Below are 22,351 nucleotides of genomic sequence, written 5' to 3'. Positions count from 1 at the left end.
ATACAGCGCAATATGTCTGACATTCTGTTAAGCACAACTAGAGAAAGCATAGTAAGAAGCTAATAAGGAGATCTGGTAAAAAGAATTGTACAATTAGGTACACTATTACCAGTATCTCTAAGAAAAGGTTAAAGAAAGTGTATGGTTCCATGGGAATGAGTTATGTAGTAAAATTTACCTGGCAAAGGTCTGCAAGTTAGGAAATGCAAGGCATATCCAAAGAATTGTATACTTGAAATTCCACTTAAATGTTTCAATCTCCCATTCTGAATGAATCACAAATTATTCTTCACCTGATTGGAATGTGCAAAGCCTAAAGTGTAATTATAAAAGGTTCTTCATTTTAAAATTATGAGTAGGAGAAAGAAAAATCTAACAGGAAGATGCAAACAGTTGATGTTCTGGAGGGCCTGGTCCCTTTTGGTTTCAGGACTTATCTGGCCGAAGAAACAATCTGGAAGTTGTAGGTCTCTGGAAAGTGTCATAGTGCATGGAAAATTCATGGAACCTTAGATAAAGTCCTCAGGGGTCTTTAGGGTTGGCATGACTGGTTTTGATTGGGGTTTGGCAAACCATGATATGTAGCAATATCTAGCTGGAGCTTGTGTAAAAGAAGCCTCTCAATACTATTTGAACTCTCCAGCCACTGATGCCTTATTTCTTACAATTCTTTTCCCACTTTTGATCAGAAAGGCATATCCCATGGTGCCATGACCAGGCTCATCCCTGGGAGTCATACTTCATGTTGTCAGGGAGACTTTCACCGCTGGATGTCACGTTCCATGCATGGGAGAGGATAATGATTTCACTTGTAGAGTTGGGATTAGAGAAAGAGAGGGCACATCTGAGCAGCACTAGAGGTCCTCTGGAAGTAACACTTAGACATTTCTGTGGTAGGCTGTGTAGGCATTTCTGCTACATAAAGAATTTTCACAAGAGCAAGACTCAAGATCAAGGACTTTGGCCTACTGACTCAAATATTCCATAATATTTGAGACAGAGTCAGGGGTTTCCTTGGTGGTATAGTTCCATATTTTTTCTCCCATCCTTCAAGGGACTTTGCCAATATTTTAAAATCATCTGCTCAACAAACTCTGAGATGGGTCTAGGCATTACATTAATCTGTACACGATTATAAACCCTCATTACCATTCTGGGCTCACTGTATTAGGGTTGTTTAAATGATCAACCCGGATAGGTTGAGGTAGATTATGTGTAGCAGAAAATTTAGATTCTGGACAAAACAAACTTCTCTTCCTTTGGTCTCATAGAATAGATGAAGTTCTTAGACTGAAAATATTTTATAGTTTTCAATATAGAGGTCTGACACATCCTTCGTTAGATTTCTAGTTATTTCATGTGGTTTTATGCCATTAAATTGATATATTTTAAAATTTCAGTTTACAATTACTTTTGCCAGGACATAGAAATTGGCTTGATATTTGCATATTGACCTTGTCAAAATTGGGTTATTCATTATTACGCTTTGGAAGATTCTCTTGGATTCTCTAAACACAAAATTATATTGTAAGAAAAAATATTTTTTCATTCCATTATACATTCTATATCTATTTTATTTTTCTGCCATTTTATTACATAATTTTCATTTATTTTTTGTTTGATTGACTTCAAAATATTTTAAAATTTGCATTTTGACTTATCTTTTCTAATACATAGCTTGTTAATACATACGTTACTTAATTTCCAAGCTTTTGTAGACAGACTTGTTCTTGAATTTCTGTTGTCTACATCAAGTCAAATTCTACTGTGTAAGAAAACATACCTAAATGATTTCATTTATTGAAACTTGTTCTACGGCACAATATACAATCAAACATTTGCAAATGTTCCATGTGAATTTGAAAGAATGTTTTCTGTACAGAGTCATATATTTGGATGCATTTCAATATGTTCAATTAAGTTGATTCTGCTGTGATTTGATGTTTATTGGCCTGTTCTTTTCTCTAAATGTTTAATTTGTCAGGTATTAATTGAGTTATACAGCTTTCTTTAAGCAACATTAGCGTAGTGTAATTTTTCCATCTGTTTATTTTCAATCTATCTGTATCCTTGTATGTCATAGGCATCATATACTTAGGTCTTGCCTTTTGTGGTTGTTGTTTGTTTATTTTCCTAATCTGCCCCAGTGTTTCTCAACCAGGACAATTTTTCCCCATACTGTATTTTTGACAGTGCGTGTAGACATTTTTACTGTCACACCAAGGAACAGGGTGTGCTTCTAGCATCTAATGTTAAGCATCCTGTATTGTGCAGGTCAGTTCCTATGACAAAGAATCATCCAGCCCAAAATATCAATAATACTGAAGTTGAGATACCTTGATCTACCTGAAAAATGTTTTCACATGTAATTGTCATCTTTAGATGACACCTTCATCTCCCCATTTATGTTTCCCCTTCTGGACTTTTTTCTTCCTTTTTGCATACTATTGAATTAATGGTGTATTATTAAATTACTTTCCTTTATTATGTTTTTAGCTACATAGTTAGATTGGTTATTTTATTGGTTTCTCTACGAATGCACTATACCTCCTATTAGATGCTTTTTAGAATAAGTAGTTTTACCACAGTTAAAAAAAGAAGAAATTTACATCACTTTATGTGGGAAGCCGCTTATGGCACCCGCAGTGTACCAGCCATCATCTTGGTGTCTGACACCATCTATTGACCACCTTGTGGTCCAACACCATCTTGAATACTAACTCAAGTTAAGTTTTTATCTCAAGTAAAGTTTCTATTTTCTCATGTCTGCTCTGCTCTGCCCAGAAATCTGCTGACTAGCCTCGGCTGGTCCGCCTTTGCTATCTTAGTTTCTGCGGATTGGCCTAGCCACTGTGCAATGCCTATCACCTGTTAACGCCTGATACAAGGCACTTCCCCTGTCCCGTTGGATAAATACCCTGGATTTGCCCTCAATAAATTGAGACTTGATCAGAATCCTGTCTTGTCTCCATTCTCTTTGTCTTTTGTCCCATTTGTTCTCGCTCCCTCCCTCAGGTCCAGGTTCAACTGTCCCGCGGGTCGGGTCAACTTTAATCCATTCATTCCCTTTTGTCCTTTTTGCTCTTTCAGCTCTGTATTTTACTTCTGTCCATTTATATTTCTGTTCATGTTTTACAGTTCCCTTAGGAAATCATTTTTGGTGTTGCTTTAATCATTCAATATCCTTTACTATTTTTCACACATTTATCTTAGTGGGTATTACGCTTCATTCAATCCCCTGTTTCTTCAACTTAAAACTTTGTTTAGCATTTTTTATTACTATATGGTCTGCTAGCAATAGAATCAATCAGTTTTTTTCATTTGTAATTCTTTCTTTACCCACATATATTTTTAAATTTTCTTCTGGTTGAATAGAATTTTGAGAAAGCACTTTTATTCCTTTCAAATTTTTAAGATGACATCCCCAGTGAGGGAGTCTTTAAATATACTACCCTGGCTTTAAAGTTTCATCACACATATGGTCATAAAGAACTTGTGGCCTTATTTCCTACTTCCTTATTTTTCTTAAAAATAACATGCTAGAGTCAAAATCATATACATACATATACATATGTATATATATATTATTTTTAAAAAGGCTTTCCCATTTCTCTTATTCCTCTGTTCCCTATTTCTCTAACAACTTTCACTCCATAACTATACCTCATTAGGTTTGGATCATGTAGCAACTGGCACAATAAAAGTGCTAAACAGAAATGTGCAGAATGAGTACCTTTGTGTATTGACTACTTTTGTGGTATACCCTTTAGAAGAGCAAGTTCAAATATAAAGTAGAAGATACACTTGTACTTGAAGACAATTAATTAGTGACCCCTAAGAAAATTAACCCAAGAGAAACGACAACTTTTCCTTGAGGCATCAATGCATTTGATGTATCCCTATTGTATTTTTTTTGACTTGAATGATATCAAATTCTTTTAAATCCATAATGAGAAAGACTAAGAAAGTCTCTGATAACTTTGCAAGTTTAAGTTAGGTTAGTGTGGTAGTTAGGTTCAGGTGTCAACTTGGCCAGGTGAAGGTGCCTAGTTCTGTTGTGGTGACATGAGCCAATGGTACTTGCAGCTCATCTGTTGCTGATTACATCTGTAGTCGGCTAGGAGGTGTGCCTGCTACAATGAATGATGTTTGATTTAATTGGCTGGTGCTTAAATGAAAGAGCTCAACATAGCACAGCCTAAGCAGCTCAGCATACCTCATCTCAGCACTCGCAGGTCAGCTTAGACCTTTGGAGATACAGGAAGGAATCACCCTGGGGAAGTTGTTGGAACCCAGAGGCCTGGAGAGAAGACCCACAGAGATCACCCTGTGCCTTCCCATGTAAGAAAGAACCTCAGCTGAAAGTTAGATGCCTTTCCTCTGAACTATACATTGACTAAATAAATCCCCTTTTACTGAAAGCCAATCCATCTCTGGTGTGTTGTATTCTGGCAGCTAGCAATCAAGAACAGTTAGCAAAGTGACATACATGACTGAGTTAAGTGTGTGTTCTCTTCCACCATATTACCCTTTTTGTTGCATCTTTCACATCCTTATTCCTCAGTCTATAAATCAGCAGATTTAGTATGGGGACCACCAACATACAAACAAAGCAGAGACCTTCTCCTGCTCCAGGGAACACAGGGAACTTGGTTGGATGTAACTAAAGTCAGAGACCCATAGAATAATGTCAGAGCAGTCAGGATGGAGGCACAGGTGGAGAAGGCTTTGCACCTCCCCTCAGCTGAGTGGATTCTTTGAATAGCAATGATGATGCAGATATAAAAAGACCATGATGATAATGAAAGTGAATGTGGCAATGACTCCAGAGAAGATCAAAAGCAGCATCTTATTGGTGTGAGCATCAGAGTAAGAGAGCCTCAGAAGAGGGGGAATATCACAGAAGTAATGATTCACAATGTTAGGACCTCAGAAGTCTAGCTTGAACAAACTAATGATGTGTGTCAGGGAATTAATAAGCCCACCCAAGTAAGACTGCATTCAAGAAAGTAGAGGGATTTTATGTGTCACAGAAAGAGGTAAGGACCATCTGAGTACAAATGCTTTGAGTCATAATGACTTTATACAACAAAGGATAAGCAATTGCCATATAATGTTCATATGCCATGATTGATAGCAAGATGTCCTCTGTGGTTACATAGACCGCAAAAAAGAAACTCTGTAGAACACAGGCAAAAGTTATGCTAGATTTATGTCCTGACAGAAAATTTACCAACATCTTAAAAGCAAGAACAGTGGAGTAGCCACCATCCAAGTGGCCTCTTAGCAAGAGAGGTTGCTAAGGAAGAACTATATATGAGTATGAAGTTGGGAATTTAACCAGATTAAGATGATAAAAACCCAGTTACCAACCAGCATGATGAAATAGATTAAAAAAAAGAAAACACACAAAGAGAGCTATATGCAGATTAGGATTTTCAGTTAAATGTGTCAGAAGAAATTCCTTCACACCTGTATTATTTAGTCTGCCATGCATCCAGGTTTGTATAGCTCATTAGTTATAGAACAAAATATCAATCACATGAAAAAGGTTAGGATTTTTTCTATGAAATAGTATCCACACCGTCACAAACCATTAAAGATTATTCTTAAGTAATATGGAGAGGATAAATTAACTTCAGTTGTTGGCCTTATGTGTGCTATGAACATGAATTCAAATTTTTGGAACTAGAGATTATTTTATTCCCTGTTTCTTGGCTTACATATGTGAAAAATGGTAAAAAAAAAAATGAAAATTTATAAGAACACAAAACCATTAATGAGTAGAACTGGCATTCAAACCCAAAACTGCCTGTTTCCAAAACATTTGCCTCATTCTGTGACACATAAGATCCCTCTACTTTCTTGAATGCAGTCTAAGTAGTATCTAGCAATGACAAATTTTCCATTATCCCATAGCTAACCTGATTCTATTTTTCATATCCAATCAAGCTCATGGTGCTGACTCCCATAATATACACCCTCCCTCCCTTTCCAAGTTTCAGGCCTCTGATCCATTTTAGTCTCACTTTTGTCCAGATTTCCCCACTTGGGAGGTCAATAGCTAAGCTATCCAGAAGAGTTGAGAGCAGAGAAAGTGATACAGCAATCTTTTTAAATGCTATTTATTATAAATTCCCTTGAAGAATTAGCAGTACAATTTAACTTGATAGTTTTCCCTTTTTCATCTTTTCATATCTTCTCTTTGTATTTTGTTGATTTTTTTAATCAACATTCAAATAATAAACACAAACACTCAGTGCGGAGAAGCATAAGGCACCAAAATCATGTCCATCAGTTATATACATGGTTTTCAAAAATTAATCTGTCATTTATTTTCATTTACTATTTTAATAGGACAGAATACTAATTCATTCAATATTTATGATTAAATATTATAAATTGATTCATTAAAGCATACTTTCATTCCTTTAGTAAATACATTTATATAAACACTGAAATTATCTGATGAGATATTCAATGAAGGTAAACTTTATGAAAATGTTTTATTTTTCCCTACTTACTGGATAATGTTGGTTGCTGATTCTTTCCCAGCTTTTAAGAATTTTTTTGTTTTGTTTTGTTTTTTTCACATGGGCAGGCTCTGGGAATCAAACCCGGGTCTCTGGCACAGCAGGCTAGAATTCTGCCACTGAACCACAGGTGCACCGTTCCAAAGCAATGTTTTGTTTGCTTTTTCTTTTATCATGGGTAGGCACCAGGAATAGAACTCGGGTCTCTGGCTTGGCAGGTGAGAATTCTGTCACTGAGCCACCATTGCACCTCTCCCAGCTTTTAGAGGACATCAAGGATACAACAATCTATCTTACTGAAATCCAGAGGAGAAAAATGTCCTGTTTACACTTTTCCCATTTCTGTAGATATTACTAGAAAATGTCTATGGGTATAAATTGTCACAAACTCTCATTTCTACCCTATATTTTATACTGGTTTATGAAAAACTCTTCCTGGGTTTTATGCTATATATGTATAAACTTTTCATGTTATCTACTTCCATGCCTTTTTTATATCTATCTCATTAAAGAAGAGAGCATATATCTGTTTATCCAGTCAAAGATATGCCTTCTGGCAAGGCACTATGTTAGCCCTTATAGAAATCTCAGGAGAATATATGAGCTGTGCATCATGAAACAATGTCTATTGTAGTTAGAATTTGGATAACCCTTGGGTGCAACATTTATTGCTGAATCAAACCAAATTTCATTCTGTGAGAATTGACTCATTCCTCACAATTTGGGGTTATAAATTAGATCATATCTATCTTTTAGATCAGTGGCTTTGAGAAGCACAGTGAAGCCAAGTCCAACTGTATCCAAGCATAGGACAACAATTTGTCTGGAATAGTCCAACTGGTTTGTTTTTCATTCTGTTGATTAAACCAGATGGAAAAATAGGTAACAAAAATGTTTTATAATTTTGAAATAAGCCAACTAAAAATATAACTTAGAGGTGAAGGGACATTTGTGATTTGTGCATGTTTCTTAATGGCAGCTGTTCTCTTCTGGGACACTGCTTAATGCCATGTGAATTTTACTGGATCATAGTAGGGCAAGGAGGGTCTGAGTTCATAGGAAGGGCTACTTGCTATATATTTTTTGTATCTACAAACAAGTCAAAAAAGGAAACCAGTAAACCAGAGTTAGTGTAATCATTCCATTTAATTTTAGAGAAATAAAGGAAAAAATAGAGTTCTTGCCATTTTAATTGGCATAAGGTTTCAAATTGTGGATGTATGGTACCCATGGATATGTCTCAACATCTGAACAGAGAAGAACAGTACTCAAGTGGAAGACGAGAGGAAGAAAGAGAAAACCAAGTGCACAGGGGAAAGGGAACAAGTACTGAGTGTTGAAGCAAGTGACATATCTGCTTTTCAAGTGCATAATATGCTTTTATTGGAGACCGGAGGAATAAATTAAAGTCATAAATTTAAGAAGTAGACATTTTTAAACTTAATGAAAGATAGAAAAGATAAATATTAACAAGAGATCATGGTAAAAAACCACAAAAGTGCTAAGAAGTTCCTTTTGGCATCAACAATGTACATATGTTTTCTAATTTCAGGAAAACAAGTCATAGCTGGAGGGAATGAGGATACAATGCTCTATAAAACCCTGTCAATAATAATGGCTAATATATATTAAATATTATCATTTTTACTTATTATTACATTATATTAACTATAATTATCAATATTACACTTAAGGAAACTGAGTCAGTGTGAGGTATGTAGATGGGTTAGGATTCAAACCCAAACAGTCTGGTTCCAGAAATCATATCCTTGATCCCCCTGAAATATAAAAATATAAATATAAATATAAAAATGAATATATATTCATTTCTATATTTATATATTTCACTCAATTCCTGTCATGTACTTATCACCAACTTATATCCAGTTTGTGCCTCACCAAAGAAAGTCTATCAGGCACACTAGTTACATGTTCTACCCTCTGGGCCCTACCAATTGTTTCCTTGTATGCATGGCTAACAAATGAAGGGAAAGGCGCTTTTTTAAATGTTTTTATTGTATAATATAACATAAACACAAAGCTAAGAAAAAAACAGCAATAGTTTTCAAAGCAGTTATAGGAGATCCCAGAGTTTTTCACGGACTACGATACTAGTATCTTAGATCTTTCCTTCTAGCTGCTCCAGAACATTGGAGGGTGGAAGGAATAAGTATTTTTTATCATCACAATAGATATTTTTTTCTTTCTTGTGCTAAATGTAAACAATCAAGCATACTCTACCTATGTCACTGGCTCATAATGAAATTTATATAAATTATTGTATGACATTATAATCTGGAAAATTTAACACTCAAATTTAATTCCTGAGTGATTATATAAATAATATATATATTAAATTAATTTTATGATGCTTTTCTCTTGTACTATTTATATTAAAAATATATAAGCTTACATTCTATCTGAGAATTCAATGAGCACCACAACTGCCAACTATGTCTTATTATTTCTTGGTAGCTTCTATTCTATTAAAACAACAGTAAATTCATTATGCAATCAGAGATTATGAATTTATTCATAAAGATTCATTGCTTTTTTCATAATTAGCTCTCTTCATTAATTCCAACAATATGCCCATACACTGAAAGCTGCAGAGCCATCTTTTCCAGAGCTCTGACAAAACATTAGAGGTTTGCTGTAACGGAGTGATTGCTGTGTCAGGAATACATCATTTAATACTGGTAGAACAAGCTCATGACATTCTTGCTGCCTCTTCCCTGATATCCTCCCTGATATGATATGGAGACAACCTGTGCTCTCACTGAGAATCTCTGGAACTGTTCCACAGAAGGTAGAGTAGTACTTATCAACATACTGGGGTGTCTGTATGTCAGTACTTGTCCATCTGATGGCAGTTTGAAATACTTAACTAGGACGCTCATATCTGGATCAGCATTCTAGAAATTCTCCTGCAAACCAAAGCTGTTTATAGACAGGGAAAGGAGAGCAAGAAACAATCAGCAGCAGAATACACATTCTTCTCTAGTGCACATGGTTCATTCTACAGGAAAATCATAATAATGAAAGACTCAACAGATTTTTTTTGTACGCTGTATGGCAGGGTCACATTTTATTATTTTTCCATGTGAGTATCCCACTATTGTAGCACCATGTGTTGAACTTTTGTTTCTTTGTTGTTTTGGGGAGTGGAGGAAGTGCATGGAAAGGGAATTGAACCCAGGTCTCCTGCATGGCAGGTGAAAATTACACCACTGAACTTGTTGTACCCCTTCAACAAATTTTAAAAGTTTAAATATTATATCTTTTCTAACTAAAGTGCAATAAAGCTAGAAATCAATGATAGAGGGAGAACTGGAAACTCACAAATATGTGGAAATTAAACAACACTTTTTAAAAACAAACAAACAAATAAAAAAACATTTGGTTAAAGAAGAAAGCCCAAGGGAATTTATGAAATCTCTTTGGACAAATGAAAATGAAAATATAACATATCAAATGTTAACAGATGTAGCAAAGGCTATAAAGAGAATTTTATAGCTATAAATGTTTACATTTAAAAAAGGAGGAAAAATCTCAAGTCAGAGACAAAGTCTTATACCTGAAGAAAATGGAGTGTGAACTAAATCCAAAATGAGCATATGGAAGGAAATAACACAGATGGAATGGAGTTAAATGAAACTGAATTAAAAAAAAAAACAGAAAGAATAAAGAATCCCAAAAGTTGATTCTTATTTATTGGAAGAACCAATAAAATTGACACACCTTTAGGTAGACTGACAGAGAAAAAAAGAGAAATGCAAGTTACTAAAACAAGAAATGAAAGAGGATACATTACAGATGCCACAGAAATAGAAAGGCATATGAGGATATTATGCTAACAAATTTAGATAATCTCAATAATACAGAGCATTTTTAATAACCCACAAACTACCTACACTGACTCAAAAATAAATATCTCAACATACCAAAGGCAAGCAAATCAATTTAATCAGTAATAAAAAAAAATCTGCCAAATACAGATATTCCAGGACTAGATGGCCTCATTTACCAAGCATTCTAAGAAAAATTAACAGCAATCCTGCTCAAATTCTTCCAAAAATGAAAGGAAACACTTTTTACTTCATTCTATAATGCCAGCACCAATCTAAAACCAAAGCTAGATAAAGATATCACAAGAAAAGAAAATTATAGACCACTATCCTGCATTCAAAAAATGGAACAATCGTCAACCAAATACTGGCAAACCAAATCAAAAGCATATCAAAATAATTATATACCAAGTGAGATTTATTCCATGCATATAAGGATGGCTCAATTTAAGGAAATCAATATATGTAACACATCTCATTAATAGAAAAATTTACATACACACACACCCATGTAATTGACACAGAAAAGACAATTGACAAAATCCAGCACAGCTTCTTGATAAAAACACTCAGAAAACTAGGAACAGAAGGAAATTTCCTCACCATGCTAAAGGGCATCTATAAAAACTTACCCTTAACATCATGCTCAATGGTGAAAGATTGACAGCTTTCCCTCTAAATCATGCCTATTGTCACCATGTTATTCAACACTGGAGTGGAAGTTCTAGCTACAACAATTATGCAAGAGAAAGAAGTTAAAGATATCCAAATTGGAAAAGAAGAAATAAAACTTTCTACGTTTTCATATGACGTAACCCTAGATATAGAAAATCCTGGAGAGTCTGCAAGAATGGTATGAGAGCTAATTAATTAATTTGACAACGTGTCAGGGTACAAGATCAACATGCAAAAACCAGTGGTGTGTCGTATACAGTAGTGAAGGGTGCACAGGTAGTTCAGCGGTTAGAATGCCTGCCTTTCATGCGGGAGACCCGGTTCAATTTCTGGACCATGCACCCCCCAAAAACTGTATACAGTAGTAATGAACAATATGATGAAGAAGTAAAGGAAAAAACCCATTTACAGTAATAACTAAAATAACCAAATATCTATGAATAAATTTATCCAAGGATGTAAATGATGTGTACACACAAACCTACAATTCATGGTTGAAAGAAATTATAGAAGACCTTAATAAATGGAAAGATATTCTGTGTTCATGGATTGAAAGACTAAATATTTTAAAGTTGAGATGACCCAGAGTGACCACAGATTCATTGCAATACCAAACATAATTCCAACTATCTTCTTTGAAGAAATGCAAAATCCAATAATTAAATTTATCTGGAAGGCTAAGGGACCCTGAATAGCCAAAACCATTTTGGCCAGGAGAAACAAAATTGTTGGGACTCATACTTCCAAATGTTAAAGTTTATCACAAAGCTAAAATCAAAACAATGTCATACTGGTATAAGGGGAGATACATAGACCAATAGGATTTAATTGAGAGTTCAGAAATTTATCTATGAACATCAGATTACTTACAAGTGTGCTAAGTTCACTCAATGAGAAAAAGTAGCATCTTCAAAAAATGGTATGTGAAAACTGAATATTCATAAATAAATGAAAGTGTGTGGACTTTGACCTCACACCATATACAAATATTAATCAACATGATCGAAGACCTAAATGTAAGAATGAAGAGTATAAAATTCCTAGAAGACAACATAAGGAAATATCTTCAAGATCGTGCATAGGTAATTATTTCTTACACTTTACAACAAAAGCACTAGCTACTATATATATAAACTTCATCAGATTTTTTTAAAACTTTTGTGCATCAAAAGACTTTATCAGGAAAAGTATAAGGCCAACCCATAGAATAGAAGAAAATATTTGGAAATGATATATTTGATGAAAGTTTAATGTTGATAATATGTAAAGAAATCATACAACACAAGAAAAGGAAAACCAATTGAAAAATGGACAAACGATTTTAATAGACATTCTACAAAGAAATATACAAATGCCAAGCAAGTATGTGGAAATATCATTTATAGCATTGAAACACAGTCTTACTCAGACCTGCCTGGTCCTGAATTAAACAGAGAAACCATTATGTTGGTGAAAAGATGAGTTTATTAAGGATGCATCAACAAGGAACTGAAGAAAAAACTTTCCAAGAATAGTTTGGATTAGAAAGGATAGTTTGGGCATCTATAACCAAAAATAGACAAAGAAATGGCCAGAATCTAGAAGAGGACAAAAAATGGAGGAGCAAAAACTGGTCAACATATCCTGGCTTTTTTTAATAGGTCCCTCTAGTTACTGGCTAATTGGGCTTTTGATCTTGTTCTTTAAAAGGGAGGAAGATGCTGATATTAGTTCACATGATGTTTCATCCCTGCAAATAGAGAAAGGGAGGGTCTCTGATAATAGAGAGTAAGCCCTTCAGATTGGACCAACAGCAAACTATTTCAACAAGGTCTCCTTATGCTTAAAATAGCTTCAAGGCTGCTTGAATAAAGTGACCGCCCCCAAAACACATTTTTCCTAGTTGTTGAAGACTATACCAGTTATTTTTAGCTAAAGAGGTATGTTGAGTGTCTTTCTATCTACCCAGCTATCATCATCAACATCAGTAACCATTAGGAAAATACAAATCAAAACTAGAAGACACCATTTCAAACTCCCTGGAATAGTATGATTGAAAAACAGAAAGTAATATATGTTGGAAAGGATGTAGAGAAATAGGAACACTGTTCAATTTTCATTTTAATGTAAAATAATGCAGCTGTTATGGAAAACAATTTGGAGGTTCCTCAGAAAGTTGAGTATAGAATTACCATATGACTTGGTAACCCTACATCCAGGTATGTTCCCCAAACAATAGAATGCAGGTACTCAAACAGAATAGGCACACCTAAATTCATAATAGTATTATTCAAAATTGTCAAAAGATGAAGCAACACAAGTATCCATCAAGAGATGAATGGATAAACAAAATGTATATGCATGCAATGGAATATTATTCAACCATTAAAAAGAATGAAGTTCTGATACATTCTAAACCATGGAAAAACCTTGAAGAATATGTTAAGTAAATAAAGCAGGTACAAAAAGCAAAATATTAATAAACACAGTCATTTGAAACCATGAGAATATGGAAAATTTTGAGGCAGAAACCTAGTCAAGTGACCAGAAGCCATGTCTGGTTGGCGATGGAGAGCTGAAATGTAATTAATATGGAACTTCCCTTTTGAGTGAAGGAAAACTTTTAATAAATTGGCAATTGGTAGTGTTGATAATGGTATAACATAACTAACACCACAGAATTGTATAATTGAAGGTGGTTAAAATGAGAAATTTTAGGCTCTAAATATGTTATTAGAATAAAAATGGAACAATAAAACAAAAAGCAAAATGATACAAACATAAAATGAAAAAATAGTAAAGGAAAGTACAAAAATGATTACATCAAATGGAGAATCTCAACAAAGAGAACGAAAATATATAAAAGCATCATTGGAAATTTTGTAGTTAAAAAATATAATGGCACAAAAACTGAAGTGTGTAATTGACTAGCAGGAATCAAGAGCAGATTGTGATGATTAGGAAAAGAATCTTTCAACTTGAAATTATATTAATAACAATTCTCCCATATGACAACAACAAAAAACAAAACAAAATAAAAGTAAATTGAATGAATGAAAATAAACACAGCCTCAGAGACCTGTGGGGTATGATGAAGCATATCAACACATGTGTAGCTGGAGTCACAGAAGGAGAGAAGAGAGAAACATAAAAACAGACAAGAAACTTGAAGTACCAAAAGACAAATCATCACAAAGTTGATGAAAATTTTCTATTTAGTCTTTTACTGGAGATTCCTATCACCTAACACACTGTAAAAAATGTAAAACCCAGGTTTATATACCCATAAAAGTGAAAAGTAGAACAATAAAATATAAAAGAAGGCAAAAGCTACAAAGTAAATGAATAAACATTAAAAATTAAAGAAATTAAAGGCATCCAGATCTGCAAAGAAGTACAACTGTCATTACTGTCAGGTACATGATTCTGCACATAGAAATTTCTAGGGAATACTTATGAAAGCAATGTACATAAGTGAAGTATATTTCTATATATTCAAATCAAAATTGAAACTGAGAGAATTACTCCATTAAAAATATTGTCAAAAGAATACAATATTTAATAATTCAACAAAAGAAGCCAAAATCACCTAAAGACACTGAAACTCATATTATTGAAAAAAATTAGAGAAATTGTAAGTTATCCCATATTTATGGATTGGAAATTTCCTTTCCTAGACATTTATTCAGGAGAAATGAACAAGTTATGTCTGTACAAAACCATTTACTCTATCAGTTAAATCAGATTTAGTAAAAAAAAAAAAGCTGAATATTGGAAACAACCCAAATGTTCACCAGCAGGCATTTTAGTTTCCCAGGGCTGTTAAGTCTAGTTGACTTAAACAACAAGAATGCCTTGTTTCACTGTGTGGAAGGTTAGAAGTCCAAAATTGAGCTGTAGACAAGGTCATGATTTCTCTAGAGTACACAGCATTCTTGTGGTGATTTGCTGACAACCTGTTATACAATCTCTGTCTCTGTCATCCATCCCTACACTTTTTTAAGAAAATTATTTCTCCTGCATATAAGAAAATTATTTAATTTATTATAAAGATAATTATTATATATAATTAAATATAATTAATTATATTCTATATTCTATATATATTTATATTTATATAAATATAAATTATATTATATATAAATAAATATAATTATTATATTACATACAATTATATGTAGGTTTATAGTCCAAATGCCTATGGGATGTGTAGGTGAAAAAATAAGGTATATTCAAAGCAGTTTATGTGACAAGATTTACTCATTATTGTGTTTGGGAAAATGTGTATGTATGTGTATGTGTGAATGTATGACTCAATTTTTATGTATTTACTAACTTCCTATGTAATGACTTGATATAGTTATAAAACATGATTGTCAATTTGGTAAAAGAATATTGAAAAGCTACTAGGCAAACAATCATACTAATGCAACATACACACACAAATTGTCGTAGAATTAGTTCACACACAAATTGTCATAGAATTAGTTGAAGAGAGTGAACTCAATCTTTCTGCCCAACTCTCCAAGATTTGAAACATTTTCTAAACAAGAGTTGTAAGCTCATCCTAGAGCAAGCTAGAGTTAAAATTCAAAATCTACATATAATTATACAATGTTGCACAGGTATTCTCTCCATCTTACAGAGATAAACAGAACTTCTTGGATTTCTTTAGTGTGCAATATTTGTTTAGAACTCTGAAAATTAGAACATTTAACTTAAGAAAATCACTCAACCGGACAAAGAAGAGTATTTTTATATGGCAAAATTTTCACTTCTTCCAGTTCTGTAAAGAAAATCCCCAAATAGCAAGGCAAATGTATTATATTCAAAAATACAAAGGGACGCAATCAAAAATAGCCTTTAGGAAATTTCAATGAAACATTATAGAATACTGTTAGAATAAGTGCAACAGTTTGAAAATGCTAATCACTTTTTAAAAAGCAAGATGTTATATTTGAAAGACTTTTTCTCCAGCAATCACATACCCTTATCTGGAGCTCTGACCAAATACAGATTTTCCTGAAGAGTTTTTATCTGTACCTCCCTCTGTGACCACCTTGTTTCTGACAACGTTTTCATGATTTTTAACAAAACCAGTAGTTTAAACTAACGTTACAGCCTGTGAATGAATGTAGTTTCTTTCTTAGCTAACCTCAAGAGCTGTGCTTGATTTTTGTGGCTAATAAAATCTTTTGTTGATGTTGCCATACTAATAATAAAATAAATAACAGAAATATAATTTGTATAATAAGGTGCTGGTGTTCTACTTTATTTATGTATAGCTACACAATCTTGAATAAATATTTGTAGTTATGAATATTTCATATTATCAAGTCCCAGTTTTTTTAAGCTCTTTTTCATGGCAATGGAACAAAAACAAGAAAAACATCAGTTCACTAACCACTGGATTGATAGTGTAGGGCACAGATAAAAATCATCTCATTATTGGAGGGATGTCCTGGAGAGATGGATTAGATTTGATGTAAATGATTTCAAGGGATAAAATTGATGAATTTCAATCTTTTTGAATCAAAAGTATTTGAAAGCCAAAGAAATATATTATTAATAATATCTTCAGTACTTAAATGCAATGAGGTAACACATTTTGACTCAATATAATAAGGTTTACGATATCTAACATCCAAAGGTCAGATGTTTGCAGCCTCATAGTGTCATTCCAACAACGAGGCATCCTGCTGATGGCTATCAAATATACCATAAGTTAGGAATTTGGAAAAAAGCATTAATATGGCCTCTTTTTTCTGCTATGTTCCACCAGAATCAAAGAAATTTAGATTTGAATGGGACCTCATAATTTCTCTGCCCTAAGGAGGAAACCAACTTTGAAGAAAGAAGTTATTTGCATTACACCTCACTACTCATTAGGCAAGTAATGTCATCCTGATTTTCAGCCCAGTACTCTCTTTTTACAGTACATGCATTACACAGTGATTTGTCAGTCAAACCAATTACAGTATCTAAGAATGTCTGAGATGAGGTATATTCATAATTTTGCTGTACATCTGAGTATATTATATCCCAAAAGTAAGTAACTGCATATATTCAACCCAAGAAAAATATTTCTTATTCAAACTCAACACTCTTAAACTAATATCACTGTTGTCCCTGCTCCCAATTTTTATGATTTTGCATGGATAACAGTGTTTCAATACAGTCACATAAACCAGAGTCCTGGCAAGTCACCTTGGATTGATATCTTTCTCTAAATATTTATTGGATTAGGTCATGTTGATTCTGTTTCCCAAATACTCTTCAAATAAATCTCTTATTTATTAATAAATCATCATTGCAACTATCTCTCTCCAAGCACACATATTTTCAAATTTTAAGTATTGAAATTGACTTCTAATTTTTCATTGCAGTCTGCCTAGTTACTTTTCAATATAAACCTGATTTTATCTGAGAAGAAAGGTGATAATTATAATGCTTTATTTAATGCTAAACTTTGTTTACATATATTCTCTAGAATATCATCATACTCAAGAATTCCTACTTCTCTCTGGATTTTCTTTATAATTTCCTTTGGGAAATTTGGGTTACTTCCTAAATTGTTCTACATATGCACCTTGAATTGTACAAAAAGATAGAAAATTATTGTTTTCATATCTAACTCCTCTTCTAGAACTATTACTCCGATAAGGAAAAGACTGTATCTTATTCAACTTCACAGTCCAAGAATCCTGGAAAAATGACTGCAACATAGTAACATTTAGTAGATGATCAATTCTTGTTTGTTTAATAAATTAGTGAGTTAATTATTTGACAAGATTGTTTTCTTACCCACTATATCCTATCATATTTGCTATTGAAATATAATTAAGAAATACAAATAACTAACAAATATTTAAAATTTTACCATCATCACAGTAACAAAAGTCAGTGACATTGGAATAAGGTTTCATTAGCTATTTAAAAGTATGGATACATAAATACTAAACAAAGATATGAATAGACATTTTGCATTCATAGTTGACATAGGTGATAATATAATTTTAACGTATATTAACATCATGAAATCAGTGAGTAGGAAAGTTCAGTTCACCTTGCAAGGGATGTCTAGCAAGCCCTCTTGTAGGCAGTGGTTATCTGAGATTCTCTAACATAATTTTCCCATATATTTTCATAGTGTTTTACTAAACAAATGTTTTTTTTACATATCTAATAATTTCCTTTTTCTTTGTCTGTGACGATATTCCAGCATCCAAGACCACACATAACACTTATCATAAAACGACCAGTACTGATCATGGTGATGGCAATTTTAAAATAACAATAATAATAAATAATTAATAATAGTATAACAGGATTATTAAGAGATCAGGATCTGAAGAAAAGAAGTCTAGGTTTGAATCCAAATTTAACACAATGGATGCTATTCTGGTTTGCTAAGGCTGAAGAAATGCAGCATACCAGAAATAGGTTGTTTTCTACAATAGGGATTTATTAACTTCCAATTTGCATTTCTTAGGCCATGAAAATGTCCAAATCAAGGCATCTACAGGAGAATACCAGCCTGTGAAGACAGGCGACTGGCATCCAGAACACCTCCGACACATGGGAAGGCACACAGCCTGCTTTTGCTGATCCTTCTCTCCTGGAATTTTTTACTTTCAGCTTTTGACTTCATGGCTTCCCCGTTTTCTGTGGGTCCTCTCTTAGCTTCCCTGGGGCCTTTCTCTCAACATATATGGGCTTTGTCTGTCTTTTATCCTGATTAAAAGGACTCCAGTAAGAGGATTAAGTCAAAACCTTGGGCAGGTCTCACTTAAAATAATCCATTCAAAAGGTCCTAGCTGCAAAAAATCTTCACTCACAGAAATGGATTAAAAGAATGTTATCTTTTCTGGGGTTCAGTCTCCAAATTACCTCAAATGCTTTGGAAAGTTACACAAAAGTTATTGACTCAGTTTGCTCATCAATAAAATGATATAATATTAGGGCCACCTTCATGGAATGAACAAGATTAAATGATTATACATTTATAGTCCTGAGAATCATGCCTGACACATAAGGGTTCCAAAGGTTTCCAGATTATGATGATGATGATGATGATGATGATAGTATATATGTGTGGTGATATGTAACTAGAGACATATATGCCAAAAACTTATAAACCCATATCATTTTTTACATTATAAATAATTGTCCTTTACAGAAACATTTTATGATTTTCCTTCTTATCTCTCCTAGTGATGATTTTGGCAATGTTAAAATTATCATATACCCTTTTATCATTTAGCTTCTCTTAACTATTTGCCCATGCCTTCAATCCACATTTTTTTCTTTCTTTTTTTTTATTAATTAACGGAAAAAAAGAAAGTAACCGAACATTTAGAAATCATACCATTCTACATATGCAATCAGTAATTCTTAACATCATCACATAGATGCATGATCATCGTTTCTTAGTACATTTGCATCCGTTTAGAAGAACTAGCAACACAACAGAAAAAGATATAGAATGTTAATATAGAGAAAAGAAATAAAAGTAATAATAATAGTAAAACAAACAAACAAACAAACAAAAAAACCTATAGCTCAGATGCAGCTTCATTCAGTGTTTTAACATGATTACTTTACAATTAGGTATTATTGTGCTGTCCATTTTTGAGTTTTTGTATCTAGTCCTGTTGCACAGTCTGTATCCCTTCAGCTCCAATTACCCATTATCTTACCCAGTTTCTAACTCCTGCTGGACTCTGTTACCAATGACATATTCCAAGTTTATTCTCGAATGTCCGTTCACATCAGTGGGACCATACAGTATTTGTCCTTTAGTTTTTGGCTGGACTCACTCAGCATAATGTTCTCTAGGTCCATCCATGTTATTACATGCTTCATAAGTTTATCCTGTGTTAAAGCTGCATAATATTCCATCGTATGTATATACCACAGTTTGTTTAGCCATTCTTCTGTTGATGGACATTTTGGCTGTTTCCATCTCTTTGCAATTGTAAATAACGCTGCTATAAACATTGGTGTGCAAATGTCCGTTTGTGTCTTTGCCCTTAAGTCCTTTGAGTAGATACCCAGCAATGGTATTGCTGGGTCATATGGCAACAGTAATAGTTATTTCAGGCTCTGCTTCTACAAGGTAGCCTGAATGGAAAGGGGTTAAAATTCTACCTGAGATCCATTATGACAAGAGGAAGGGGCTTTTACCTCATTGGTCAGCCATGTTCTTTTTGCAATTCCATTTCCCAGAAGGGATATCTTTTTAAATACCTGCACAAATGGGTTATATGTGCTCCTGCAGTCCTATTTCCATTGAGTAGGTATAAAGTAACTTCATCAACTAGTTCCTTCATGCTGGAAATTAATTTTTCTTATTTCAATTTAATTATTTTTGAATACTTTTGGAATAAATTTCTTCTACATTTTAGTTTTTTTCTCCAGTTTTGAAGTTTTATATTTTAAGTCATTTTATGGAGATATATTCACACAGCATAAAAGCCATACAAAGTATACAATTAGTGGTTTGCAGTATCATCACTTGTTATACATTCAGCATGACCATCAGTTTTAGAATATTTTCATTATTAAAAAAAATCCATTATACCCTATCCACCACCATTTTATTGATCCATAGCATTGGTGTAGTAAATTTATTACTGTTGTTGAATGAATATATTACAGTTAACTATAGTCCACATTTTGCATTAGGTACATTTTCACATATACCATTCTAATATTAACTCCTTGTAATACTGAGGTACAATTGTAGTTCATGAAAGAACATTTTTATATTTGTACTATTAACTACAGTCATCATCTACTACAGCGTTCATCATGTTACACAGTCCCATGTATTATCCTCTACCTTTCCTTTCAGAGATATATATGACTCCAAACTCTCTCCTTCTCTTTCAACCACAATCACAATCACACATATAATTCAGTGCTGTTAATTACACTCAATATGTGCTACCATTACCTCCATCCATTTCTAAACATTTAAATTCCTCCTAAAAATCTCATATAATTTTAACATATTTAATCATACCAGTATTTATGCATCTATTTTGTTATACATGTTTTTTTGTTATATCAATTACTTTTGACTTGTGTCTAGCCAATTAACACTGAAATATAGAAAAACAAGGATTATACATATCTGAGTATTTTCATAGGTTGTATATCCCAAGTACTCTAAGAAGATAACTTGTGTTACTTTTAAAGTACAAATCTCAAGAGAAGAACAATATTAATTGACCAATTCCTTTAAGGGACGAGTTTGGGATTTGAGGATGTTCTGCTAGTATAAGACACTGAACACATTAAATTTCAGGAGACAATTCTTTGTTATGGAATTTTCTAGAAATACACTAAGAATGTAATTAATCCTGAATACAAATCTAAGTTTGAATATATATATATCTTTAGTTCTCAAGAAGGCACATTAAGATAAACAATTATAGTGATTTTGGTTTTTATTTCTACCCTATCAGTGTATCAGTGAATGGGAATACACACAATACCCAGTGCTGTCATCAGAAACACTGTTATTTTCTTTATCAACAAGATAATATTCACATGGGTCCATTACATAGGAAATAAATAGCTAAGAAACAACAGCAGCAGTAGCATCTATAACAAAAATGACAACAGATATGGGTCATTATAGTAAAAATTTACATGATTCAGTATTGTAGATGATGCCCAAAGTTAATGGTGAATTTGGTAGAGTTGCACATTATGGTCTCTTTTTGTTGTTTGATCATGAACCTGAAAAGAGGAAGCAGACAGCTGAAAAAAAAAAGAGATTTTCTTTGGAAGCCTGAATCCCAGTGAACCTAATTTCATTACCCTATTCTTTCTATAGTTGTGTTTGTGTTTGTGCTTCTCACATTGAGAACTTACTCTTTATACTTGTCCACATCTTCCAGTAGGCCTTAAGAAAGTGCCTTTTATGACAGGCAAGACAAAATGTCTTCATTTAATAAATGTTTGCTAAATGAATGAAAGGATAAATAGGAATGCTTGCAAACATAGCGACACTGATTAAGTATATTTAATTTAGCATTGAGTCCCTTTGGATTACTCAAGTAGGGGGTTTTATGGTTGAAACAAACTTGAATTAGCTGTACATACTGGTTTCAATGATCAAATATTCATGTCAATCTTATTAGGAAAGTAAGTTCTTTAATGTCTAATGAGAAATATTATATTTTTAATTCTGTGATTTCAATATCACAAATTATATTTCTGTTTCTGCTTTAGGTTTTTTATCTTTTCCTTGCAAACTACTGTTTGGCAATGAATTGGTTATTGACTGATACCGAAAGTAAATTA

At 33.2% G+C, this 22,351-nt stretch overlaps 1 protein-coding gene across 10 annotated transcripts in view; it reads right to left on the bottom strand.

The window, feature by feature from the left end:
• Nucleotides 1-22,351, bottom strand: part of LOC143673834 (uncharacterized) — a 110,088-nt gene that overhangs the window by 62,037 nt on the left and 25,700 nt on the right. For 6 of the 10 annotated variants that reach the window (XR_013170681.1, XR_013170679.1, XR_013170682.1 and 3 more), the window contains one exon: nt 20,486-21,805. The exons of 1 other annotated variant lie outside the window; for it this stretch is intronic. Coding sequence is in view for 1 of the 9 variants with exons in the window: in XM_077148845.1 (XP_077004960.1) it covers nt 21,700-21,784 (85 nt within the window). In the remaining 8 variants the exon portion in view is untranslated. Of the gene's footprint in view, nt 1-20,485; nt 21,806-22,351 lie in introns of those variants that run through there. 3 more of the 10 variants (XR_013170680.1, XR_013170686.1, XM_077148845.1) reach the window with 1 other exon arrangement.

The sequence above is a fragment of the Tamandua tetradactyla genome, chromosome 2 (genome assembly GCF_023851605.1).
Source record: "Tamandua tetradactyla isolate mTamTet1 chromosome 2, mTamTet1.pri, whole genome shotgun sequence".
Lineage (NCBI taxonomy): Eukaryota > Metazoa > Chordata > Mammalia > Pilosa > Myrmecophagidae > Tamandua > Tamandua tetradactyla.
Note: the sequence above shows the minus strand (reverse complement) of the source record. Positions and strands in the feature narration are given on the sequence as shown.